Source organism: Cetorhinus maximus, chromosome 21 (assembly GCF_964194155.1).
Source record: "Cetorhinus maximus chromosome 21, sCetMax3.hap1.1, whole genome shotgun sequence".
NCBI lineage: Eukaryota > Metazoa > Chordata > Chondrichthyes > Lamniformes > Cetorhinidae > Cetorhinus > Cetorhinus maximus.
In genome coordinates, this window is record NC_135899.1 from 19,689,153 (window position 1) to 19,716,764 (window position 27,612).

General features: G+C 45.8%; 1 protein-coding gene across 1 annotated transcript; it reads right to left on the reverse strand.

The window, feature by feature from the left end:
• Positions 1-875: 875 nt before the first annotated feature.
• Positions 876-22,501, reverse strand: LOC144695449 (zinc-binding protein A33-like). The gene is made up of 6 exons (XM_078566336.1): positions 22,072-22,501; positions 21,886-21,981; positions 21,559-21,792; positions 20,460-20,482; positions 17,434-17,552; positions 876-1,426 (listed from the first exon to the last, which is right to left on the reverse strand). The coding sequence occupies exons 1-6, from the start codon at positions 22,480-22,482 to the stop codon at positions 876-878; spliced, it is 1,434 nt and encodes a 477-aa protein (XP_078422462.1). The 5' UTR covers positions 22,483-22,501.
• Positions 22,502-27,612: the final 5,111 nt, after the last annotated feature.

Consider the following 27,612-nt stretch of genomic DNA (forward strand, 5'->3'; position numbering starts at 1 on the left):
AATATTTACAGGCGTGTACAAACCGAGTCCAGTTTCTCAGTGTTATTGAAACATGGTGAGAGTGTGAAGAAAGTCAAGATGACAGTTTTATCGCGGTTACAAGAAACAAACCAATTAGAGATTAATATAAACAGAAAATGATGGAAATACTCAGCAGGCCAGACAGCATGATAACGGCACTTGCTCACTGTCTGAGCCCAAATTGAAGGCAGACGAGTATCACAGCAGCAGCTGGTCTTCCACCTCCCCTCCTACCGAAAGGAAATATCAGACTCACCGCTGAAAACCATGACAGCCGAAATGTCCATCACCGTGAAGAAGGGAGAGAATTCGGGAGGTTTGGGGGTGGAAATCTTGACAGCTGCTCATGCAGGTCTAACACTAACTCCTGGGAATTTATACAAAGCGGGGAGCTTGTCATTTCCCCCACTTCACTTCCTCTCCCTCTTGTGCTTTTCTCTCTCTCTCCCACCCTCTGGAGAAATTATTTCCTGGACCCCCCGGGAAAGACTCCCCGGACCCCAGTTTGAGAATCACTGAACTGATTCATCTCAAACACGCTGATGTCCCACCACCTTCCGCCTGTGGAGCAACATTACAGGCAGGAAGGTCACCGGGTTCCTGCAGTTCACAGCTCATTCTACCCAGTAAGTTCCTCTCCACAATTGAGCTTCTATTTGTTTCTTCTCTCCCCCTCCTTCTTTCCCCCAGCCCTACAGAGGTCCTCGCTGATCTTTCAGTTCCCAGTTCCCAGACAGGGTTTATAACCGGAATGTTAACCTGGCTTCTCTCTCCACCTGTGACTGAGACCCACACCCATCAGTTTACAGCTGGCAGGAGGCAGGGAGCCGGTGTGAAATTATGGGATGGATCTGTTAGTGACCTTGAATCCCGCAGATTGTCAGCGGTGCCGAGTTTTTCCCGCCGTCATTCCATCCCGGGCGGAAGATGGGAAAGATTCTCCCAGTGAAAGTGTGGGTGAAAGTGTGGAGATGGGACATGTTGTCCGCATTGTAAAATGACACCTGTCCACCCTCATAGTCCAGGAAAACCCCGATCTTCCGGGGGTTCACACTCGGGGTGAGGGGGGTCGGTGAGGGGGAGGTGGCGGCTAAATAACCAAATCCGGGAACCAGCCACGCAAACCAGAATCCGGACTCGGGGATCAGGTCGATTAACTCTTTCCTGTTCACAGACTCTCGGGCCACTCCGAGCCCCCACAGAGTCTCCTCCCCCACCCCCACCTCCCAGTAATGTCTCCCTGATGTAAATCTCTCTGATCCCAGGACACAGACCCGGGGATCAAACCTCTCCGGGGTTTCAGGGAGCCGCTGCCGTTTGTCTCCGAGTCTCACACTGGTCCGGTCCTCAGACAGGATGAGCCGGGGATTCGCTGTGTTCAGATCCAGAGTCAGAGAGGCTGGAGCTGGGGGAAAGTTAAAATAACACAATCAGTGATTTAGAGAGAGGGGCTGGGGAGGGGGAGAGAGTGTGAGGAAGGAGCCCGGAGAGGGAGAGAGGAAGTGGGAGAGAGAGAGAGAGAGAGAGGGAGAGAGGGAGAGAGAGAGGGAGAGGAAGTGGGAGAGAGTGAGAGAGGGAGAGAGTGAGAGAGGGAGAGGAAGCGGGAGAGAGAGAGGGAGAGAGAGAGAGAGGAAGAGGAAGAGAGAGGGAGAGGAAGCGGGAGAGAGAGAGAGAGGGAGAGAGAGAGGGAGTGGAAGTGGGAGAGAGGGAGAGAAAGTGGGAGAGAGAGAGAGAGAGGAAGTGGGAGAGAGAGAGAGAGAGAGAGGGAGGCGGGGAGAGAGAGAGAGGGAGCTGGAAAGAGATGGAGGGGGGGGAGGTGAAGTTGAGGAGAGAAAATGGCAGCAGAGGAGGGAGCAGGAACGTGGAGAGGGAGAGTGTGGGTGGACTGATGGAGAGGAAGAGGTGGGAGAGAGTGAGAGCAGGAGGGTTTGAGAACATGGAAGCCGGAGAGAAAGAGAGAGAGAGAGAGAGACCAGCATGACAGATTTTGGGAGAGTGGGTAAGGAAGAGAGGGTGGAGTAAAGAGAGCAGGGGGTTGGCAGGAAGTGTGTGGGGATGTGAGTGTGAGATGAAGGGGTAGAGAGTGCAGGGGGGCAGGGAGAGTGTGATGGTGTGTGAGGCAGAACAAGATGGAGGGGTGGAGAGTGCAGGGGGGCAGGGAGAGTTTAAAGGCGTGAGAGAGAGAGCGAGCAAGAACTGGAGGGTGAACGCAAATCGGGCAGAGTGAAAAAGAGAGAAGGGGAGGGCTTACAAGGGTGGGAGAGAGAATGTGAAGGTCTCAGAGAGAGTGGGAGACTGCTGAGAATGTGAACGAAAGCAGAAAGGGGAGGGGCGAAAGTGTAGAAGAGGAAAGGGAGAGCGTGGGAGGAGGAGAGGGCGTGGGAGAGGTATAGTGGAATGATGAGGAAAGGGGGAAGGAGAGGAAGGAGAGAGAGTGTCTGGGTCGGTGGAAGAGAGGGCGAAATGGGCCTGACAGGGACAATGGGTGGGGAATGGAGGTAGAGGGCGGGAGGGACTGATATTAGATCGAGCAGGAGCATTGTTGAGAGGGTGAGTGCATGGCAGGAAGAGGGAGAGTGTGTGTGGAAGGGGAGAGAGAAAGATTGTGGGAAGGGCAGAGGTAATAATGAGAGCAGAAGTTAAAGAGGCAAAGAGAAAGGGAGAGTGGGAGGTGAGTGAGAGAGTGTGGGGACAAGGGGAGTGAGAAAGTGTGGGTGGAGAGAAGGATGGGGGAGAAGAGGGAGAGCGTAAGGACGGGAGAGCATGAGTGACAGGGTGTGGAAAGAGATAGTGACGCAGGGAGAGAGAGAGTATGAGAGAGGGAAGAGAGATTGTGAGAAGGAGAGCGGGAAGGGGAAAGATAAGGTTTGGGAGAAAGGGGGGAGGAAACAGCAGGCTGGAGAGAAAGAGAGCTGGAGAGACTAGGTGGGGAGTGATACTTCTGCGAAACAGGTATGAAAGTGTCACCACACAGATTGTATACAATCTGAGCCTGTAAGGTACCAAAGAAAATTAAATTACAAGAACGCTATGATTAGGAGCAGGGGTAGGCCATTCGGTCCCTCAAGCCTGCTCGACCATTCGACGAGATAATGGCTGATCTGATTGGATATATTCAATGACTCAGCCTCCGCTGCTTGCCGGGGAAGAGAATTCCAAACACTAACCACCCTCTGACAGAAAACAAATTCTCCTCATCTCAGTCTTAAATGGGAGACTCCTAATTTTAAAACTGCCCCCTAGTTCCAGATGCCTCTCCAAGGTAAATGTCCTCTTGGCATCCACCTTGTCAAATCCTCTCAGCGTCTTACACGTTTCAGTAAGATCACCTCTCATCCTTCTAAACGCCAATGAGCAAAGGCCAAACCTGTTCAACCTTTTATCATAAGATAATCCATTCATCCCAAGAATCAGTCGAGCGAATCTTCTCTGAACTGCGTCTTATGTAACTATCTCATTTCTTAAGTAAGGAGATCAAAATGGTACACAGACTTCAGATGCAGTCTCACTAAGACCCTGTACAGCTGTAGCAACAATTGCATAGTTTAATACTCGATTCCTCTTGCAATAAACATGAACATTCCATTTACCTTCCTAATCACTTGCTGTACCTGCAAAGTAATTTTTGTGATTCATGTACCAGATTGTCCAGATCCCTCTCTACTGTAGAGTTCTGCTGTCTCCCTTGGTACATTGCGAGGTCAGACCCCAAATTTGATACAGTCCCAGGCAAGACCCTCAAATTTGGTTATGATCTGCTTAGTGACCATTAACTTTTTTATGTTAGTTGACCAGATTTGAAATCCCAGTTGCTTGCTAAGAGGATAAATCCATAAGATTCCATGTTTTGAAACAAACAGAAGAATTTTACTAACCAAGAGTCAACAATGCAAACAGATAATATTATCTCTTATATTCTAACATAAAGAATTAACATGAGGTAAACATTAATTAACTGGAAAACTGCGGTCGAACACACCACAAACCACATGGTTAATGACAGACACGAGTAAGGCAAATCACATGAACTTGCTCATAATCTGCCAAAATGTCAATTATCACCATTAAAAACCCCCCGGAATAATGGAGGATCAAAGGACAAATATCAACAAGGAACTGCAACACAATATTATTAGTTTAAAAAAGAGTACAAGAGAAATTAATGGGACTTAAAGTAGATAAATCCCCTGGACCTGATGATCTACATCCCAGAATGTTGAATGAGGTGGCTGTAGAGAAAGTCGGTGCATTGGTGGTCATCTTTCAAAATTTGAGACACTTTGGAATTGTTCCTGCAGATTGGAAGGTGGCAAATGTAACCCCACTATTTAAGAAACGAGGAAGAGAGAAAACAGGGAATTACAGACCTGTTAGCCGAACATCAGTCGTAGTGGCAATGCAAGAGCCTAAAATTAAGGATGTGATAACGGGAGGCTTAGAAATAATGGGAAGCTTGGGCAGAATCAACATGGACTTGATGAAAGGGGAATCACGTTTAACAAACCCCTGTTGGAGTTTTTGGCGGATGTAACTAGGAGAATAGGGAAAGGGTAACTGGAGGATGTCGTTTATTCAAATTTTCAGGAAGCTTTTGATAAGGTCCCACAACAGAGGTGTGCAAACAAAATCAGAGCAAATGCAATTTGGTAGAATGTACTGGCTTGGATTGAGAACTGGTTTATGGGCAGAAAACAAAGAGTAGGAATAAATGGGTCATTTCCAGGTGATCAGGCTGTGACTAGTGGGGTATCGCAAGGATAGGTGCTTGGGCCCCAGATATTCACAATCCATATCAATGATTTGAATGTTGGGATCAAATGTAATATTTCCAAGTTTGCAGATGGAAGTGTTAGTTGTGAGCAGGATGCAGAGATGATTGAAGGAGATTTGGAGAGGCTCAGTGAGTGGGCAAAAATGTGGCACATGGAATTCAAGGTTGAGAAATGTGAGAATATCCACTTTTGTGGGAAAAGCCGAAATGTAGGGTATTTCTTAGATGGAGAGAGGCTGGGAAATGTTAAGCATAAAAGGGACTTATGTGTCCATGTTCATGAGTCACTGAAAGCCGGTACAGCAAGGAATTTAGAAGGAAAATGCTCTGTTGGCCTTTATTGCAAGATGATTTGGTTACAGGAGTAAAGGTGTCTTACTAGAATTATATATAGCCTTGGTGAGACTGCATCTGCACTAATATGTGCAGCTTTGGTCTCCGAACATGAGGAAAGGTATATTTGCCATAGACTGAGTGTAATGAAGGTTCACAAATAAATTCCTGGAATGGAGGGATTGTCCTGAAGATGCAGAAAATTTGGATTTATTTTAAAGTGCCAGCTAGGACCAGCAACTCGGTTGCCAAAGCATACACAAACAATCACCGCCTTACATGAAAGCTAAAAACTTGTACAAAGGGCTCAGCTGTAAATTTGCAATTAGGAAATGGGAGACACACATGGGCAGGGACTCAGGATGACTCGATCAAGACATGGGGAAGGCCATTTAACACCATTTGATAGCCCCGAACCACACCCAGTCAGCCCCCGTAAAACTTTTGTCTAGAACAAACGCATATTCTTTGTTGTCTCCCAAAAGGATAATGCCCAGTCTCTGCACTGCAATTACTGTACAAGAACACAATGATCAGATTATTGTGTTGTGGCCTTTGTCTAACTAGCACCATTAAGTTGTAACTGGTAGTAAAAAATATATAAACTGTGCTCATTTGAACTTCGGTGGAGAAGCGCCTGGATTGCCCAGCGTTAGCTGCCCGCATGTGTAATAAAGGAACCACTTGAATATTGCATCTGGACTCCGAGTGTTGAAATTTTGTACCAGAGTATTCCTCGGACCTTTCAGTCCTGTGAGCAAAGATTAAATAGACGGGTCCTTTGCTCTCTGGAGTTTAGAAAAATGAAAGGTGATCTCATTCAAACATACAAAATTCTGACATGACTTGACAGGATAAATGCAGCAAGGATGTTACCCTGATTGCGGTGGTGGGGCGGTCGAGAACTAGGGGACGCAGTTTCAGATTAAGGAGCAGGACATTTAAGACCAAGATGAGGAGGAATTTCTTCACTCAGAGGGTGATGAATCTTTGTAACTTTCTGTCCCAGACGACTTTGGAGGCTCAGTCATTGAGTATGCGCAAGACTGAGATGGATAGTTTTCTACATATTAAAAACATCAATGGATACGGGGATAGTGCAGGAAAATGGTGTTGAAGTAGAGAATCAGCCATGATTTCATTGAATGCCAGAGTGGGCTGGAAGGGCTGCACGATCTACTCCTGCCAAGAGTTAATCTACTCCAGTATCTTGAAAGGGTTAAACAATTTTAGTTAGAATTGCCTGTTAGTAACAATAAAATATAAGCAGAAAAGCAGAATGGGAGAACAGCAGATGTTTTTCAGACAGAATAAGAAAGGAGATGGGCAAGGCAGGAGAACAAAGAACAAGGCGAGGGAGTGAGTGGATGTTGAAGTCAGGAGGCACAGACTCCTGCACAGTCAGCAGGAGATGGTGCTCGTGCGAGGATGAGAACAATGTCGAGTGTCTGTATACATGGGAAATAAGTGACAAAAGCCGAAGGCCTCTTTAAGCATGTGATTGTGAATTGACAAGATTAGATTACGAGTCTGTGACTAATTGTGTATAAAAAGATTTCGCTGTAATCTGCACAGCTCGGTCTCGGACTGCCCAACGCTGTCTCTCCCTACGTACGCTTGAATCACTAATGAAAGATCGTGGCCTGTACCTGAGTTTCCTGGTAGTTTGTAGGGCAAACTACAACCTGCTGACCGCAGTTCCACTCCAGCATCTCAACACAGGCACGGTCCCAGCTCCTCAGCTGAGCTGCTGCACCAACTGCTACTCCCAACTCTTTAAACTCAATACAAATGAACACAAATGGTTGTTCACTGTCCTTTGAATTCACCTGAAAACCTGTGATCTCCCAGCAGGGTTCAGCCCCCTTGCCCTGAGACAGGATCTGAATGTATCAACCCTTGGTACATTCTGAACCTTAAATGTTACTATCTCCAGACAACAAAAAGGTTATTCCAAAACAAAAACAGAATTACCTGGAAAAACTCAGCAGGTCTGGCAGCATCGGTGGAGAACTTCTCCACCGATGCTGCCAGACCTGCTGAGTTTTTACAGGTAATTCTGTTTTTGTTTTGGATTTCCAGCATCCGCAGTAGCTTTTAGCTTTTTGTTTTTAACAAAGGTTATTCCCACAGGTGTGAACTTACAATCGCTCCACACCGAAAATACACAGTCAGAACTCCAACAATATAGTTTTAATCATCCTCTCTATTAAAATAATACATTGCCTTGATATTCTTCCTGCCAAGTGGACAAGTTCATGAATTTGGACATTATAATCCACCCGCTAAGTTAAATATCAATTAATCTATCTAAATCCTTTTGTAGACTCTTCCTGTGCTCTTAACAAGTTAAATTCCTAATATCTTTGTGTCATGAACAAATTTAACTACCATACGTTCGGTCCCTTCATCCAAGTCATTGATATAGATTGTAAATAGTTGAGTTCCCAGCGCTCATCCCTGTATCACTCCACTAGTTACAACTCAGCAACCCAAACACAGGAGCGGGATTGGGAGAGAGAGAGAAAAAAAAACGTGTGAATAGAGAGAGGGGAGAGGGAGGGGGAGGGGAGGGAGAAAGGGTGATGAAGGAGTGAGAGATTGGGAGGAGTGGGGGTGTGGTCAGTGAGTGAACAGAGTGGAGCCAGAGTTAGCTGGAGGGGACAGTGACAATGATGGAAGGGGAGGGCTGAGATGGTGGAAGGGGGAGGGGAGAGAGGTTGGGAGGTGGAGCGGAGAGGGAGCAAGGGAGAGGGAGAGGAGAAAGAAAGCTGGAGGGAAAAGAGGGGGGATTGCGAGGGACAGTGTGCGGGACAGGGAGGACAGGGAGAGTATGGGACCAAGATGAGGGAAGAAGTGCGGAATGGGGAGGGAAGACTGACTGGAGGGAAGTGAGTGAGAGAGGGGATGGATGGGGAGTGGAGTATGTGTAGGAATGGGCAGAGGGAGAGAACAGAGGCCACGGGAAGGGAGGTGGAGGGGAGCAGGGGACCAGGAAAGTGAGATGAGAGAGAAAGAAGGTGAGGAAGGAGGGTTGTGAGGAAAATCTGCAGGGGGGGAGGCAGAGGGAGCATGGGAGCAAGAAATCGAGGAAGGGAGGACTGGGGGGGAAGAGGGAGTGAGTGGCGAGTATAGAGAGTGGAGGAGGGGAGAAAGCAGAGACGCGGAAAGAGCAAGTGCAGATTTGGGTGGGTGATATTGGGGAGACAGTGTGTAAGGGAGCGTAGAGTGTGAAGGGGCCAGGCAGCAGTGGGAGGGATGTGGGCATTGTGTCATCCAGCGTGGACAGGAGCATTGAGGAGCTGAGAATAACACTGCTGCCTCCCCCATCTCCATATTGTAAACAGGAACATAAATGTGCTCAGCTTTTCACTGTCGCCCACATCCATGTCCAGGAAACCCAAGGCTCAGGGCTTGAGTCTCAGGACATCTCATTTTTTGGACAGAGTCCAAAACAGCACCAACATTAGCAGATGGATGGCGCCTAACGTCTGTTTTCGGGACTGCCCTAGTCCCTTAAAAACATCCCAGCCCAGTTATGAGTTGGACTAGATAACGGAATCTTATAGTGCAGAAGGAGGCCATTCAGGCCATCGTACTTGTGCAGGCTGTCCAATTTAATCTTCTAGTCCAGCTTTTTGCCCGGATCCCTGCATATTAGTCCATTTGAGAACATCTTCAATTCATTTTTGAAAGTTCCTATGAAATCCACATTTTCAGACAATGAATTGCAGATCATGAACATAGTCTGTGAGATTTCATTTTTGCTCATTACCCCTCTAATTCTTTTGGTGATTATTTTAAATCTTAGCCTTTAGTTACAGACACACTTAACAGAGTAAACAGATTCTCCTGATCTGCTCAATAAAGCCCCCATAATTCAAATTCCTGCATTAAATCTCCCTTTAAACTTCTCTGTTATAGGGAGAGCATTACCAGTTTATCCAACTACCCTGTAAACTGAAGACCCTCATCAGTGCTATTGTGCTGGTAAGACCCCCCTGTACCCTCTCCAAGGACTTGACATCCTTCCTAAAGTGTGGTGTCCAGAAATGCAGAAATTACTCCTCCAAAGGCATATTTGACGTGCTCATTGGTGCAAACACTGCACCTGAAACTGCTCCTTTCTATACCCGTGCACTTGCACATGAGGGACAAGTTCACTATCCAGATTTTCTCATCCAGAAGGCGATCAAGAGTCAACAGCAGATGCCCCAAGGTGACATGGAGACACAGGGGGAGGGGGTGAAATTTGTTATGGACGGTTGTGTGACTTGGACAACACTGAAGTAGCAGCTCGGAACACATTCCTCTCAATATCTGTTTCCATTAACTCCGATGGAGATTGATATTGAGCACGATGTAAGCTGGGTTACTGATTTACTGTCTGATTTTCACATATTGCATTACCATCCAAACAAGGTTTACTCTTTCTGAAACTCATTTTGAACTGTTTAAAAATAAAGACAGTTTTAACTAGGCACACAGACATTTCAGGACATGTCATTGAGGTGCTGGCTCACCAACAGGCACTCCATCTACAGCAACTTTCATAGACAATGGCCTCTCTGGATATGTGTGAATAGCTTTCTTACTGCCTTATCAAGATACAGATATTACATCCATAGCTGCCATACACCTGGAGATATCCCCTGCTGAGAGCAGGAAATGACCACATGCAAGTGGAGGGATTGATAAGGCATGAAACACAATTGGATGACCCGAATCAAGGTATTAACTTATATCTCAAGGGACCAGGGTCAGAAAGGGATATAAAGCCACAGCCACAGGGACAGCCAGGAAAGCGTGACGTGGTCAGTCACAGGAAGTCGTGCAGGAGAAGTCATTCAGCAGACTGACCACGTGGGAATGGGCTCCGACAAGCGGATCTCACTGAACAACTGGTGTTGGAAGTGTATATTATTGCATGGTTGGCTAATAAAGGTTTTGAGGGGTTGTTTAGGTTGGGCCTGTACTCATCAGATCTCAGGGTCGGGAGGGCATGTGGAGGTGGATCAGAATAATGCCCAGTGGAACGAAGGGAGGTTCAAGCATGACAGAGGGGAGTGGAAAGCTGATATTGGGTGGGTTAATGTGATGGGGGGAAGTTGGTGGGTGGCAGGGGGAAGGGTAGAAGTTGGCGGATGAAGTTTGGAAGGTGACACACACCATTCTTCAAATCTGACGTTGACCACGCAGTTAGTCAGTAAGTAAGATGCCTCGAAGTGGGAGCAAGGTCTTTTTGGTGGGCGGTGCTCAAGGTCAGCACAAATGGCCGACTAAAGGGACACCCTAATAATTATGAGGTAACTGGATGTCATCCATGCTCAGTCGTGTTCTCCCCTCTATGGTGAAGCCCACACGTCAGCAGGTTTATGCCCATCTCATCACATCGAGATCCCAGCAAGGTATGGAGCTTCCTTTCATTCTGTCCATTCGCCATCAGCTGCAGTCAGAGGCAGGGATGAATGGAGCGAGAGAGGTGGAAGCCTCCAAGAAGCAAGGGTGGTGGCCAACTCATGACTCCAAAACTCCATACCCCCAACTGAATGGTCATGCCTGACAAGGGCTCATGTGTTTAGTCTTTCTATGTTAACAAGGCAATGTAGGGTCTCGAGGGTAGTGGAGGGTATTAAAGGAACTATCTCGGTGATTGCCGAGCAGGATTCTCAGGGACAAGGAATACCCCAAGCAAAAATGGCTGATGATGCCAGTTCACCACCCGCAGAGTACTGCTGAGGAGATACAATGATGGCTATACCCCTACCAGGTCCCTGACTGAGCAGGTGATTGAGCTCCTAAAGATGAGGTTCAGATGTTTGGATGGCTCAGGCAGTGCTTTCCCATACTGAGATTGTCTCAGATCATCATTGTCTGCTGCACCCTGCACAGCCTCGTGATACAAATGGGGGATGTGTTGCCTGAGCGAGACATGGGGAAGCAAGATGTCTGCTCCGATGAGAAGGACAATGAAGGAGATGGGAGGGCCAGGATGTGGCCAAACCACATGCAGAGGCTATAGCTGGAATATGATGTGGTAGACAGGCCCATACCAATCTGATAGTTACCAGATTCCAGGCAGAGTAAGCTTCCGGGACATTTGTTGAACTTTTTGGTTTTCTATCCTTTGGAGGCTGGAAGGCCCCAGCACCTTCTTGTTTACTGACCATAGGTTTCGCAAATGTACCTTTATTTATGAGAGCAGAATTAAATTGCAGTAGTGACATCTTCCCTGCTGTTGGTTTGAGCCTTGCATGTGCTCAACTATAATAAAATGCTGAACCCTGGCGCCAAATGTGCTTATTAGGATCTGCACCATCTCCTGCAACCTCAGGCACCTGTAAGTAGAATTGTGATTTCAGCAATGCACTGACAAAGTCCTGAACACGACAGATTGGAAGGAATGTCAAATCTAAACTTTCCAGAGATGCACTATCCTGATTGGGCATTCTGAATACACTTGTGTGTCACTGACTGAAAGCTGACACATTGGTTCCAAGTGAAGCCCTAGATGGGTACATTATTAAAGAAGTTCAAGGCAGGGGTGACCTTCAACGCCACCAGCATTGGATTCCCTCCAAGTCCTTGTGGCCGCAGCTCATTGTGGAGAAGCTGGCAGATAGATCCCGGGATCTACGAAGGCACCTCCAGCATTGCCTTTCACCCATTTGTAGATATGAGCACCGCCTGTGATACACCTGTGGTCAGGCCAATGGCCGCCATCTTGACTTCCCTGAGGCCGGCTCTTGCTAACCCTGACACCTGCTCTCAAAGGGGAGCCGACCTAGCAGAGAGCTCTTTCAACCATAACCAGACAGGGAGGAGCAACATGAGAACGTTTGACCCCTATAAATCGCTGTTCCATGCATATTGATGAGAGATTATCATGTTCTTGCCCCCCCCCGGTCACCACTCACACATCATAATCGCATATCCCTTGACATGTTTATCATGCCAACAAGTTTAGGGGTTTCTTTGTAGTCCACTCACTGAGTGCCTCACCTGCAATATGCTTTGCTGAGGTGCAAGGCCCCTGACCCTCCAGTCACAGAGACACCTACGAGTCTGAGTCTCAGATGGACTTTAGCTTTAGTGGAAGACCGTGATCTGTCATTGTGGCACCCACAGCCAAGGAAAACTTCTTTCCTGCATGGACCCGGCAGAGGACAGTTAAAGCTGCTGATCATTCACATGGATATCCGCACAGTCCTCAGCACAGGTCCAATCGACACTCCCTCTCCTCGTGCTCTAAACAAGCAACGATCCTTCAATGATATCCAATGCACTTTGGTTAGACACATGGCAGCATGATATCATCGCAATAACAGAAACCTGGCATATGGAGGGGCAAAAATTGCAGATTACCATCCCCGGATATAGAGTTTTCAGGCAGGGTAGAGAGGGGGATAAAAAAGGTGGGGGTGTAGCATTATCGGTTCAAGAATCAATGACAGCTGAAAGGAGGGATGACATCCAAAATGAAGCATCAAATAAGGCCCTATGGGTGGAGCTCAGAAATAAAAATGGGGCAGGCACACTACTAGGAGTGTACTCAGGCCCCCAAATGGTGGAATGGGACAAATATGTAGGCAAATTTATAAGTGCAAAAACAATAGGACAGCAATATTTGGAGACTTTAGCTACCCTAATATGAATTGGGATGCAAACAGTGTGAAGGGCACAGAGGGCACAACATTTTTGAACTGCATTCAAGAGCACTTTCTTAGCCAGCACATAACAAGCCCAATGAGAGGGGGCGCAATTCTAGATTTAGTCTTAGCAAATGAACCTGGGCAAGTGGATGAAGTAGCAGTGGGTGACCATTTTGGAGATACTGACCATAAGACAGTTAGATTTAACACCATTATGGAAAAGGGCAAATAGAAAGCAGGGATAAAAGTTCTAAATTGGGGGGAGACAAATTTTACAAAGCTGAGAGGTTAATTGGCAAAAGTGGACTGGGTAGAGTCATTAGACGGGAAAATGTTGTCAAATCAGTGGGGGTTATTCAAAAGCAAGATTCTATGGGCACAGTGGAGACATGTCCCCATAAAAAGAATGGTGATACTGACAAATCTAGAGCCCCCAGGTTACACAGAAGCAGACAGGTCAAGATGAAGCAAAAAAAGAAGGCTCATGGCAGTCACTAAAAGCAAGTCTAGAGGAGTATAGAAAGTACATGGGTGAAGTAAATATGTAAATTAGGAAAGCAAAGCGAGGATTTGCAAAAATGTTGGCAGGTAAAATCATATAAAACCCTAAGGAGATTTGCCAGTACATTAAGAGCAAAAGAATAATTAAAGGAAGGGTAGTGCCTATCAGAGATGTACATGGTAACCTGTGCGTTGATGCTGAGGATGTGGGCTGGGTTCTCAATGCGTACTTTGTCTCAATCTTCACTAAAGAGAGGGATGATGCAAACATTCTAGTTCAAGAGGAGTAGTGTGAAATATTAGATAAAATAAGTATAGTGAGAGAGGAAGTAATGGAGGAACTGACATCCTTGAACGTGGATGTATAACCAGGACCACATGGATTGTATCTCGGGTTGTTAAGAGAAGCCAGGGAGGAAATAATGGATGCCCTGAGGATTATGTTCCAATCCTCAATAGAGACAGGTGAGGTACCAGATGGTTGGAGGTCTGCAAACATTGTACCATTATTTAAAAAGGTTGTGAGGGATTGGCAAGAAAATGATAGGCTGGTCAGCCTGACTTCAGTTGTGGGTAAATTATTGGAATCAATTCTGAGAGGCAGGATAAAGTGTCACTTAGAAAGGCATTGATTGATCTGGGATAGCTTGCATGGTTTTGTAGGGGAAGATCATGTCTTACTAACTTAATCGAAATTTTTGAGGAACCAACAAGGAGGATTGATGAGGGTAGTGGAGCAGACATTGTCCACATGGATTTTAGTGAGGCATTTGACAAGGTCCCACATGGCAGACTGGTCAGGAAAGTGAGATCACATGGGTCACAGGGAAGGTGGCGAGTTGGATCCAAAATTGGCTCAGCAACAGGAAACAAAATGTCATGGTCGATAAATATTTTTGCAAATGGAAAATAGTTTCCAGTGGTGATTGACAGGGCTCAGTGTTGGAGTCCTTGCTGCTTGTTGCATATATTCATGGTTTGGGCGTAAATATGGGAGGTATGATTGGGAAATTTGCTGATGACACAAACATTTTCCCTGTAGTTGGAAGTGAAGAGGGTAGCTGTTATCTCCAGAATTATATCAATGGTTTTGTTGAGTGGAAAAATTGAATTCAATCCGGATAAGTGTGAGTAATGCATTTGAGGTGGGGCTGAGGAAGTGAGAGACGTTGGCGTGCATGCCGCATATCCTGGAAGGTGGCAGTACAAGTGGGTACAGTGCTCTAGAAACCATATGGAATGCTTTTCTTTATTGGATGAGGTATTTAAGTCCAAGGCAAAGACGTTGTGATGGAACTGTATCAGATGCTGGTTACCACAGGGCACAGATTTACAGTGATTGGTAAAAGGATTAGAGGGAAAATGAGGAAAATATTTTGCGCCCAGAGGGTGATGGGCATCTGGAAGTCTTGGCCTGGTTGGTGATTTAGGCTGAAATACTCAACTCATTTGAAAGGTACCTGGATCTGCACCTGAAGTGTTGTATCCTGCACAGCTATGTACCAGGAGCTGGAAATTGGGATTAAAATGAGCGGCTAGTTTCTTTTTTCTTTGGCTGGCGCAGGCACAATGGCCTGAATGGCCTCTTACTGCGCCGTAACTTTTCTATCATTCTATGGTTAAAAACCTTTTATGTGAGGCCTACTGCCACCTTTGATAATGGAGATAAAGTAGACGAGCACGCCACCAAATTCTCCATGTGCGGTCGACAAAGGATTTAGGCAAATGCACAAACATCTCTTTAATATTACACCCAAATCCCTCTTGCAGTCAAGAATAATGTGCAGCCTCTGGTTTTCTACTGTTAAGAAGACAGCGTAGAGCTTCAGTCTCTTAGCCTTAAAACTGCATCCGTGCCACTCACATAGCAGATTTAACACTGATTGAGTACTCGTGGCAACCACCACATCTCACATCAGGGCAACAGCTGCAGGAGAAACAATGACCTCGATGATTCATCTTGGTCTCCTTCCAACGTTACCAATGTCATAGATGCCAGTCTTCAGCTGAGGCAACTGATTGCACATGATCACAAGTAAGGGATGAACTCACTGGATACAGCAAAGGCAATGGACACTAACAACATCCCAGCTGTAGTACTGAAGATTTTAACTCTGAAATTAGTGACACCCATAGCCAAATTGTTCCAGTCGACTTACAACACAGCCATCTGCTCGACAATGTGGGAAATTGCCCAAGTATATACTGCCGACAAAAAGCAGGACAAATGCAATGCGGACAATCAATGGTCCAACAGCCTACTCTTCAGGTAAGTTTGAGAATGTGATGTTGACAATGCCATCATGTGGCACTTACACAGCAATAAAATGCTTATAATCCTCTGTTTGCATTCCACCAGAGCCACTTGAAATCGAATCATTTAGATAAAAATGAAATAAAGATGAGCAGGTGATGTGTTGCAGTTGCAGCAGGTGGGGACCAGAGGCTACCCGTCTGATTCATGGCAAACACATCTGCAGTAAGTGTCTGCAGCTTGAGGAACCTCAGCTCTGAGCTGATCCACTGGAATCCGTGATTTGGACAGTGCAATGCACTGGAGAGGGGTAAAGTTACCGGAACATTTTGTTCCAGGAGGCAGTGACACCCTTAGGTATTCCGATTTGTTCAGTGGTCAGGGAAAGGGAAGAAAGTCAGGTTAGAAAGTCCAGCCTTTGCAATTGCCCAACAGATTCAAAGCCCTTGCACCTCATGTGGACGAGAGCATGAATGCAGGGAGGATGAGCAAACTGACTATGGCACAGTGGTGCAGAAAGCTATCCAAATGCAAAAAGGAATGTCATTGTAGTAGGGGACAGGTTAGTTAGGGGGATAGAAACTCTTCACTTCAGGCAAGTGCATGCATTCCAAAGGCTGTGTTGCATGTCCTGTGCCAGAGTCAAAGTAATCCTCTCAGGGCTGGCGAGGAACTTGGAGTGGGAGGAAAAGCATCCAGTTCTTATAGTCCCCGTGGATACTCATATTGATAGGACTAAGAAAGAGGTTCTACTGTGAGAGTATGTGCAGTTAGGCACTAAATTCAAAGGTAATAATCTCTGCCTGAGGCATCAGCTGATTGACATGGAGTGAATACAATCAGAGAATTGGATGTGTGGCTCAAAGATTGGTGTTGGAAAAATGTGTTTCAATTCATGGGGCACTGGCACTAACGCTGGGGAAAAAGTGAGTGAAACTATTAGAATGGCCTTCACTTGAACCACGCTGGAACCAGTGTCCTGGCAAATTGTACAACTAGGTCTGTGGAGAGGACTTTAACCTAAAGAGTGGGGGAGGGGGAGGGGGAGGAATTGTTCATGTGTGGGGAGGTTTTGAACATCCATGAAGGCCCTGCCTTTTCAACCTCACCCCACACCTGAGGTGTGGTGACCCTCAGGTTAAGCTCACCACCAGTCATCTATCTCCAATGAGAGCGCAGCCGATGGTCCTCTGGGACAATGTTGACTTTCACTTCACAGTTTTCATTTCCTTACTTAAGGGAGTTATATTTATGTCTTCGAAGCAGTTCAGGGAAGGTTCGCTAGGCAGATTCCTGGATGAAGGAGTTGTCTGATGAAGAAAGGTTGAGACATTTAACCCTATACTCTTGAAGTTTAGAAAAATTAGAGGTGATCTTAGTGAAACATATGTGATTCTGAGGGAGCTTGATAGTGTTGATAGTGGGAGGATGATTCCTCTCGTGGGGGTATCTAGAAGCAGTCGACATAGTTTATAAATCAGGGGTCTGTCTCCCTTTTGAGATAGAGATGAGTAGGAATTTCTTCTCTTTGAGGGATGTTAGCCTTTGGAATTCTGTTCCACAGACAGCAATGGAGAAGAGGCTGTTGTATAGACTCAGGGCTGAATTAGACAGAATTTTGAACGACAGTGGAGTTAAGGGCTATAGGGAACAGGGAAAAAGGGCAGTTAAAGCCACAGTTAGATGAGCCATGATCTTATCAAATGGCGGGACAGGTTTAATGGGCCAAAAGGCCACCTGCTGCTCCTATTTCTTATAATCTTATGAAGATCATACGACCACAACCCCTCACTGGAGGAACGTTGGATTTCCTGTTTCCCTCACACCCCTGGAACTTTGGAGCTCATTTATTCCCTTCACAACTGGAATTATAGTTAGGAAAATTAATATAAAAGTTTTACCAGGGTCAATGGAATTGATCATTTCCCTCCAAGCTCTGTACTGTAAAGGTCCTATGAACTTTCCGATAGACAGGGCTGCAACATCTGCTACTGAGAGTTTCGGAGTGTCATCACTAATCCTGTAAATATCAAAGAATTAATGCTATAAATTCATCCCATTTGAGCATTTTAGACATGATTTAAATGGTGAAGCTACCCCAAAATTCATATCTTTCAGCATTTTTCATGTTAGAACAAATGTGATAGAAAGTGAAATTTCTCTCTACAACTGAGCAAAAGATAACTTTGAAACACAAGGGCAGAGGATGGAAAGACTCAGGATTCCTAGCCTCTGACCTGTGCTTATAGCCATTGTATTTATATGGTTAGTCCAGTTCAGTTTATGCTCAATGGTATCCCTCAGAATGTTGATAGTGGGGGATTCTGTAATGGTAATATCAAGCGACGGAATATCAAGTGGCGACGGTTAGATTCTCTCATGTTGGCGATAGCCATTGCCTGGCACTTGTGTGGGGAAAATGTTACTTGCCAGTTGTCAGCCCAAGACTGGATATTGTTTAGGTCTTGCTGCATTTGGACATGGAGTGCTTCAGTATCTGAGGAGTAACAAATGGTGCTGAACATAATGCAATCATCAGCGAAAGTCCCCACTTCTGACCACTTATGATGGACGGAAGGTCAATGATGAAGCAGTTGAAGATGGTTGGGCATAAGACAGTGCCCTGAAGAACTCCTACAGTGATTTCCTGGAAATGAGATAATTGACCTCCAACAACCACAACCATCTTCTTTTGAGATAGTTATGACTCGAACCAGTGGAGAGTTTTCCTCCGATTACTATTAACTCCAGTTTGGCTAGGGTTCCTTGATGCCACACTCGGTCAAATGATGTAATGTTCAGTCACTCTCACCTCACCTCTGGAGTTCAGCTCTGCTGTCCATGCTTGAACCAAGATTAAAATGAGGTCAGGAGCTGAGCAACCCTGGCAGAACCCAAACTGAGCGTCAGTGAGAAGGTTATTGCTTAGTAAGTGCCACTTGATAGCAATGTTGAAGACCCCTTCCGTCACTTCACTGATGATCGAGAGTAGACCTACGAGGCAGTACTTGGCCAGGTTAGATTTGTCCTGCTTTTTGTGTACATGATATACCTGAGCAATTTTCCACATTGCCGGGTACATGTCAGTTGTACTGGAACAGCTTCGCTAGGGGTGCGATAAGTCCTGGAGCACAAGCCTTTAGTACTATTGCCAGAGTATTGTCAAGCCCCATGGCCTTTGCAGTATCCAGTGCCTTCAGCCATTTCTTAATATTACGTGGAGTGAATCAAATTGGCTGAAGACAGGCATCGGTGATCCTGCGGACTTCTGGAGAAGGGCGAGATGGGTCATCCACTGGGTACATCTTGCTGAAGATGGTTGCAAATACTTCAGCCTTAATTGTTTGCACTGATGCGCTCGGCTCCCCATCATTGAGGGTGGGGTATTTGTGGACTCTTCTCCTTACGTTAGTCGATTAATTGTCCACCGCCATGCAACGCTGGATGTAGCAGGACTGCAAAGCTTTGATATGATCCATTGGTTGTGAGATCACTTATCTCTGTCTATCCATTGCTGCTTACACTGTTTGACATGCAAGGAGGCCTGGGTTGTAGCTTCACCATGTTGACACCTCATTTTTAGGCATGCATAGTCCTGCTTCCGGCATGCCCTCTTGCACTCTTATTCAACCAGGGTTAATTCCCTGCCTTGGAGATAATAGTCGAGTGCAGGATATGCTGAGCCATGAGGTCGCAGAGTGTGGTTTAGTAAAATCTGCTGCTGCTGATGGCCAACAGCGCCTCATGGATGCCCAGTTTTGAATGAGGGTATCCTCAATGTGAAGGCAGGAGTTCATCTCCACAAGGACTGTGCAGTGGTCACTCCTACTGCTGCAGTCATAAACAGATGCATGTGCGGTAGGCAGATTGGTGAGGATGAGATCAAGTACGTTTTTATCCTCTTGTTGGTTACCTCATCACCTGCCACATACCCAGTCTAGCAGCTATGTCCTTTGGGACAGAACCAGCTCGGCCAGTAGTGGCGCTTTATGAAAAAATCATTCATGAGATGTGGGTATCGCTGGCTAGGCCAGCATTTACTGCCCATCACTAATTGCCCTTGAAAAGTTGGTGGTGAGCTGCTTTCTTGAACTGCTGCATGCCATGTGGTGTAGGTACAGCCACAGTGCTGTTAGGGAGGGAGTTCCATTAACGAGTCACTCTTGGTGATGGTCATTGAAGTGCCCGATCCAGTGTATATCCTGCACCCTTGCCACTCTCGGTGCTTCTTCCAAGTGGCGTTCAATATGGAAGAGTACTGATTCATCAGCCAAAGAGTATGTGAGGGAGGGGTGGGGGGAGGGTGTTGGCAAACGGGTTGCTACGTGGTCATCATCAGTATGTTTCCTTGCCCATATTTCATCCGATGCCATGAAACTTCATCGGGTTCCGAGTCGATGTTAAGTACTCCCAGGGCAACTCCCTCCAAACTTTATACCACAGTGCTGCCAAATCTGCTGGGTCTGTCTTGTCGGTGTTAAGGATACAGGTCAAGGTTCTATACTGGAATAAAAACAAAACCTGTTCCCATTTAACATGTGACTGTCTCGGTTTGGTCAGGAGCCTTGCAGGGACATGGATGGTCAACACCATGGAAACATGGACGGTGTGGCTCTCTCAGGGTCAGTCGGAAGGCCACAGCCGCACCAACAGCAGTCTGCAGCCTGCAAGTGAGCACTTCAGGACGGCATGGCATCTTGTAATTTAATACAATCATGTGGACCAGTTATAAGAAATCTAATTTAATATCTGCAATAAAACATGTCATAACAATAAAAGACTGGTGCTTAAACCATAAGAAGAGTTATTGTCGCCCGATGAACGGCACTTTAATGTTGCGATTGTAAGTAGAAAAGAAATTCATAACAAAACCTTTCTGAGTTATTTTACCAAATCGTGCAGAGTTTCAGCAGAAAACATGTCCTACCTTCTCTTCCGACAAGCTTCCTCCTGAAATAAATGAATCACGAACAGTGAGGAGCACAGTAACAGATTTAGAATCATAGAAAGTTTACGGCACAGAAAGAGGCCAGTCGGCCCATCCTGTCTGCGCCAGATGAAAAACAAGCCACCCAGCCTCATCGCACTTTGCATCATTTGACCACCAGCCCTGCAGTTTACAGCACTTCATGTCAATATCCAGACAGCTTTTAAATGAGCTGAGGGTTTCTGCCTCTACTACTCTTACAGGCAGTGAGTTCCACATCCCATAACCGTCTGGGTGTAAAGGTTTTTCATCATCTTTCCTCTCATCTTTCTATGCACTTTAAATCTGTGCCCCCTGGTCACTGACCTCTCTGCTAAGTAAATAGGCCCTTCCCCACCCACTCTATCAGGCCCCTCATAATTCGGTATATCTCAAATCTCCCCTCAGTCTCCTCTGTCCCAGGGAGAACAACCCCAGCCTTTCCAATCTTTCCTCATAGCTGCAATTTTCTAGTCCTAGTAACATCCTTGTAAATCTCCTCTGTACCCTCTCTAATTCAATTACTTTTCTGTCATGAGGTAACCAGAACCGCACACATTTCAGGAGGACATAAACAGGGCGGCTGGTGAAATGAGCAGACTCAGAGCATGTTAGATTCAACACGGAAGTGTAAAGTGATGCATTTTGGCAGGAAGGTTGTGGAGAGTCAAATAAACTGGAACTCAACATCAGTCCCGCTCACAGACACAGTGACTCTCACACACCGTACCAGACACACCCACACCCACTCACAACATGAACTGGAACTGGATTACAATGGGCGGTCCAGGTGAAAATTAAACTTGGCAACACGGAAATAATCACAAAGCAAGTGTGAAGATCAAGAAAACTCATTCTCTGGAGGTTACAGGTATTCTCGGGAATCTGCAATGTGGAAGCCGATTATTTCGGGGAGACCGCAGAACTGCCACGAAACAGACAGAAATGTGCTTAACTCCGTTTTTGTTTATTCAGTAAATTCTATATTTATTCCACAGTTATCAGTTATTTTGTGACTGTGTGAAGTTTCATTGAACTGACCCGCAATATATTCCCTCACCTTTAAAAATATCAACTCGTCCTTTTGCTTCATCTGTTTCTGCAACTTTGAGAGCTTCTCCTCAATAGAATTTAAATTCTCTTCAATCACTCGAAGGTTTTTCTCCATTCTTTCTAGAATCCTCTCCTCTTCTTCCCTGAGATCTCTGAGTAGTCGCTGCTCTTTCTCAGTGAGAATCTGATGCATTTTAGTGAACTCGGATGTGATGTGGGTCTGCAGACTGCTCGACTGTTCCTACCAAATGAAATGTGAAACATAATTAATGTCCCGCGATAAAGGGAGCAAAACTGACCGAGATCCCAGAAAACCAGCACAGGGAGACCTTACCCTGACTTCGGAAATCTTCCGCTTCTGTTTCTGTTCCGTTTCTAGAACCGCCGATTTCTTCTGTGTGAGAGAATCTAAGGAAGATTTCAGCTGACCCTGGGATTGGGAGAGAAAAACACAGAATTGAAGTGTTAGACCATGAAAATATGATAAAACTATCAACTTAGAAAATATATCCCCTTTTACCTTGTAGATTTCAACAGCATCTTTAATCGGTAGGAAGTTGTGAGATTTGTGTTCCCGCGAAACTACACAAGTGACACAGATCAATTTCTTGTCAGTTTCACAAAACAGCTTCAGTTCTTCCTGATGTTCCTCACAGTGAAGTTTGCTTTCCGTCTCTTTCAGATCCAGCTTTAATTTTCGAACTTTCTCGGCCAGATTCGCTAAGGCCCGATTTGCCCTGAGGTTTCTTTCCGGAAATTCCTCTCTACATTCCGGGCAGGAGTTTATCTCCTTCTTTTCCCAACACTGGGTGATACAGGAGCGGCAGAAGTTGTGTCCACACTGCAGTGAAACCGGATCAGTGAAGAAATCAAGGCAAATGGAACAAATTGCCTCCTCGGTCAAACTCCGGACCTGTTCTCTGGAAGCCATGTTCACACTCAGCACTTCCTGATTCAAACCACTTTCAGTTTCGATGTTGCTGCCGCACACCCTCAGTACAGCTATTTTCTTATAACGTTCACTTCGATCCTCAGGGAATTATTATTCCATCGTAGTCTATGTCCTCGTGACTTCCACACAGGACAGTAAAAATAACACGCCCAGTCTAAAGGGGGAAAAGCAGAGTTGAAGCACGGAGGGGAATAATTGAAACCTGTCGAGGGCGGGTTGGGCTCCAGGGAATGTTGACAGTGGAGAGAAAGAGAGAGAGAGAGGGAGGGAGAGAGGAGGGGGAGATCGGTGGGATCGAGATTCTATTGCACTTTTCTCCAGTGTGAACTTGCTGCCGATTACAAACCGTCTGGTGAAACAAAGTGTGAGATCCAGATCCTTAAAATGCGTTCCTGATTGCAGTCGCTCACACTAAGGCAAAAAGTACCATAACTTCAAGAAAGCATTTCGAGAGATAGATTCAGAGAATTTAGAGGGTTCGACCTGTCAAGTTACTTTATATTTAATAAAAGAAAATCTTGTGTTTTAATAGCGCCTTTCGCAGCCGCTGGACGTCCCAACGCGCTTTGAAGCAGAGGAAGTACTTTAGAAGGGAAGTCACTGGTGTCACGTTGGAAAATACATCAGTCAACATAAGAACAAGTCTGAGTTCTGTACCGAAGCATCTGGAATGAGACGCGATCCCACCACTTGCTGATTCAGAGGTAAATAAGCTACCAACGAGCCACAGCTGACAGATGGCACTAAAATTAGATATTTTTCACTTGTTTCCGGAATGTTTCTTTGCAGGAGTGTGGAGAGATGAAGCAGCGGATTTACTGGCGAGGGGGTCTCCTCCCAGGTAACTCTGTAGCACAGACCTCTGTGCTTCATGGATCCTTCCCAGGGACACCTCAACTGATGCAGGAAAGCTTTGGGGTGACTTATTTCCCCCAATATTAGGAAGAATTTGTCCATCTGGCGATTGGTCACAATGTGGAACTCGCTGCCACATGATGTGGCTGAGGTCGAGAGCATTAATGCATTGACAAGGAGGCTTGAAATATGTTTTTATGCAGAATGTATTTGGAGTTTCTTTGTAACTGCTTGAGAAAATAAGATTTAGTTTCGGAAATAGAAAAAAAAATCCAGAGATATTCAAACTCCGCCTTGGGGATTTTGAGCTCTGTGCATTCATGTCTCAGGCAGTGCTGCCCTCCCAGTCCTTGATAAAGAGGAAGAACATCACAGGGTGTGGGGGGCAAGACTGTGGGACAGGCCAATGGAAAATGGGAGGGGATCAAACGGCATCCTATTGGGGTTAAACTTGAAGAGCTTCCCCCGACACTCGTGCTCCGGCAGAAAGGAAAACCACAGGTTATTGAAGTTTTGAGATACATCAGGATTATAAACAGATAATTCAGTAAAGTTGGAAAAATATAGGGCAGAATTTAGCCCTCGATGGGCGAGCGGGACCCGTCCCCAACTCGCCGACGGAAAAATTCTGGCCAAAGAGTTAAGGCGGCAGAGGGGAAGTGGAGAGATCAATGTCGATTGGAGAAAAAAAATGTCTTCTTTTATTGCAGAGATATTGTCTGATATTCTAGCGCAAAATGTTTCATACATTTGACAGTATTGAACATTGGATTTTAATGTCACTGTCTGGGTGTTAAACAGCTCCTGTGTGGGGTACAGAAAGGACAATCTGGCCTGGGGGACATGAACACCCCTTACACAGCCCACCGGAATTTACTGACATTCATTTCAATGGAGGGAAAACCTGGGAAGTTCCTGTCATTGGAGACATTCCTCCCCACCGGTCGGAATTCTACTCGATTTTGGAAAATACTGTCACCCATCATCAACATGAGGAGAGTTCTGTCATCATCGTTAAAATTTCACCGAAGCCATTCGGAGTGAAATCTCGAAGCAACTTTTCACCTCCAAGTGTCGGGGAAGTGTGGAATTGTCTCTCCTTTAAGGGGGAATACTAGGAATAATGTAATTTTCCAGGGTATCAAAACATACGGAGCTGAGGCGGATAAATGCAGTTGAGGGACATGTCAGTCATATCTAATCGAAAGGTGGAAGGCATTCAGGCGGCTGAACGTTCCAATCCTTTTCCTGTCCCCCTCCGACAGTCTGAGAACTTCCAATGAGATATTCAACCAAGGCCTCAAGTGGGAGTTTCAGATCCCACGGTAAAGTGGAGCAGGGGAATTCTCCCGGCGTCCTGGACAACATTCCTCCCTCAACCAACACCATCAAGGACAAATTAACCCGTAATTCATCTAATTTCCTTTCTGCAGGGTCGTGCTGGGTGTAATATGACTCATTCATTTCCCTGAAAAACGGCGGTTACTGCACTTGCGAGAAATGAATTTCGGGAGCAGTCAGTTTCTGGGATGGGTTCAGACTCTATGTGATCGTCTCTTTTATTCATACAAAGTGCATCACTGCCACCTGCTGACAGAATATCAGTTCCGAAGAAGAGCCTAATAAACAAAGAAACATAGAAACTAGGAGCAGGTGTAGGCCATTCGACCCTTCGAGCCTGCTCCGCCATTTATTATGATCATGGCTGATCATCCAACTCAATAGCCTGCTCCCGCTTTCTCCCCATGCCCTTGGATCCCTTTCGGGTATTGAGCTATATCTTACTCCTTCTAGAAAACATACAATGTTTTGGCCTCAACTGCTTTCTGTGGTAGCGAATTCCATAGGCTGACCACTCCCTGAGTGAAGAAATTCATCCTCATCTCAGTCCTAAATGGTCTACCCGGTATCCTCAGACTGTGACCCCTGGTCCTGGACTCCCCCACCATCGGGGACATCCTTCCTGCATCTAGTCTGTCTCGTCCTCCATTATTTTTAAATGTATTTCCATCCATTATTTTACCTCTACCTTTTAGCCTATTTCAATCCCTTACCCCCGCCCTACCCCCACTAGAGTTTTCTGTCACTTGATTGCCCTGCTTTCTACCCTTAATTTAACCATTCGCACATTTCTTAGCTAATATCACCACCGTCAACACCCCTTTGTTCTTTTGTCTAAGACATCTTTTGGTTATCTCCGCCTATCACTGGCTCTCTATCCAGCTCTACCTGTCCCACCCCCACCCCCCGCCACCACCCCCCAACCAGCTTATATTTCACCTCTTTTCTATTTTGCCTTAGTTCTGATGAAGAGCCATGCGGACTTGAAGCATTAACAGTGTTCCTCTCCGCAGATGCTGTGAGACCTGCTGAGTTTTTCCAGGTATTTTTGTATTTGTTTAGGAATAAAAAATTCTTGCAGTTCACCCATGCGCTCTTTGAATGTTTGCCATTACCTATCCACCATCATCCCTTTAAGTAAGTTTTCTCAATCCATCAGAGCCAACTCGTGTCTCATACCATTGTAGTTTCCTTTATTGAGATTCAGGACCCTAGTCTCAGACTCAACTACATCACTCTCCACCTTGATGAGGAATTCTATCATATTATGGTCACGCATCCCCAAGGGGCATCGCACAACTAGATTGCCAATAATTCCTTTCTCATTACAGAATACCCTGCCTAGGATGGCCTGTTCTCTAGTTGGTTCCTCAACGTATTGATCTAGAAAACTATCCCATATACACGCCAGGAATTCCTCCTCTATGGTATTCTTACTAATTTGGTTTGCCCAATCTAAATGCAGATTAAAGTCATCCATAATTACAGACATTCCTTTATAGCATGCCTCTCTAATTTCCTGTTTAATGCTATTCCCAACATCACCGCTACAATTTGGGGATCTATATAAAAACCCTACCAACGTTCTTTGCCCCTTAGTGTTTCTCAGCTCTACCCATACAGGTTCCACATCGTTGGAGCTAATATCTCCCCTCACTATTGCGTTAATTTCCTCTTTAACCAGCAATGCAACTCCACCATCTTTTTATTTTTGTCTGTCTTTCCTAAACACTGAATATCCCTGGATGTTCAGCTCCCGTCCCTGGCCACCTTGCAGCCATGTCTCCGAAATCACGACTATATCATACCTGTTTACATCTATTAATTAATTCATCCACTTTATTGCGAATGCTTCTTGTGTTAAGGCACAAAACCTTAAGGCTTATCTTTTTAATATTACTTGTCCCATTCCCATTATTTTTAACCAAGGCCTTGCTTGATTCTTGCCATTGATTTCTCTGCCTATCTCTTTTCTTATTCCCCTTTCTGTCTTTTGTTCTTGTCCATTAATCCCCCCTCCTCTGACTCCTTGCATAGGTTCCCATCCCCTTGATATTTTAGTTTAAACACTACCCAACCACTCTTGCCAATATTCCCCCCAGGACATCAGTCCCGGTCCTGCCCAGGTGTTACCTGTCCAGTTTGTACTGGTCCCACCTGCCCCAGAACTGGACCCAATGTCCCAAGAATGTGAAACACTCCTCCTCACACCATCACCTCAGCTACGTATTCATTCGAAGTATCCTGCTATTTCTACTCTGGCTAGCACGTGGCACTGGTAGTAATCCTAAGATACAAACTTTGAGGTCCGACTTTTCAACTTACTTCCGAACTCCCTATATTCTACTTTTAGGACCTCAACCTTTTTTTTTTTTACCTATGTCATTTGTACCAATGTTTATCATGACCACCGGCTGTTCACCCTCCCCCTTCAGAATGTCCTGTAGCCATTCTGAGACATCCTTCACCCTAGGACCAGGGAGGCAACAAACCGTCCTGGAGTCTCATTTGTGGCCACAGAAACGCCTGTCCATTCCCCTTACTATTGAATCGCCTAAAATTATTGCACTCCCACACTTTTTCCTCCTCCCCTGTGCAGCAGAGTCAAGTGTGGTGCAACGAATTTGGCTATTGCTGCTTTCCTGTGAGAGGCCATTCCACCAACAGTATCCAAAGTTGTATATATGTTTTGCAGAGGAATAGCCACAGGACATTCCTGCACTGCCTGCCTAGTCCTCTTGCTCCGCCTGGTGGTCAACCAGTCCCTTCCTGCCTGTGGACTCTTATCTGCGGTGTGACCACCTCTCTATATATGCTATCCACAATACTCTCCACCTTGCAGATGCTCCAAAGTGTCCCCAGCCGCCGCTCGAGCTCCGAAACCCGGGCTTCCAGGAGCTGCAGCTGGAAACA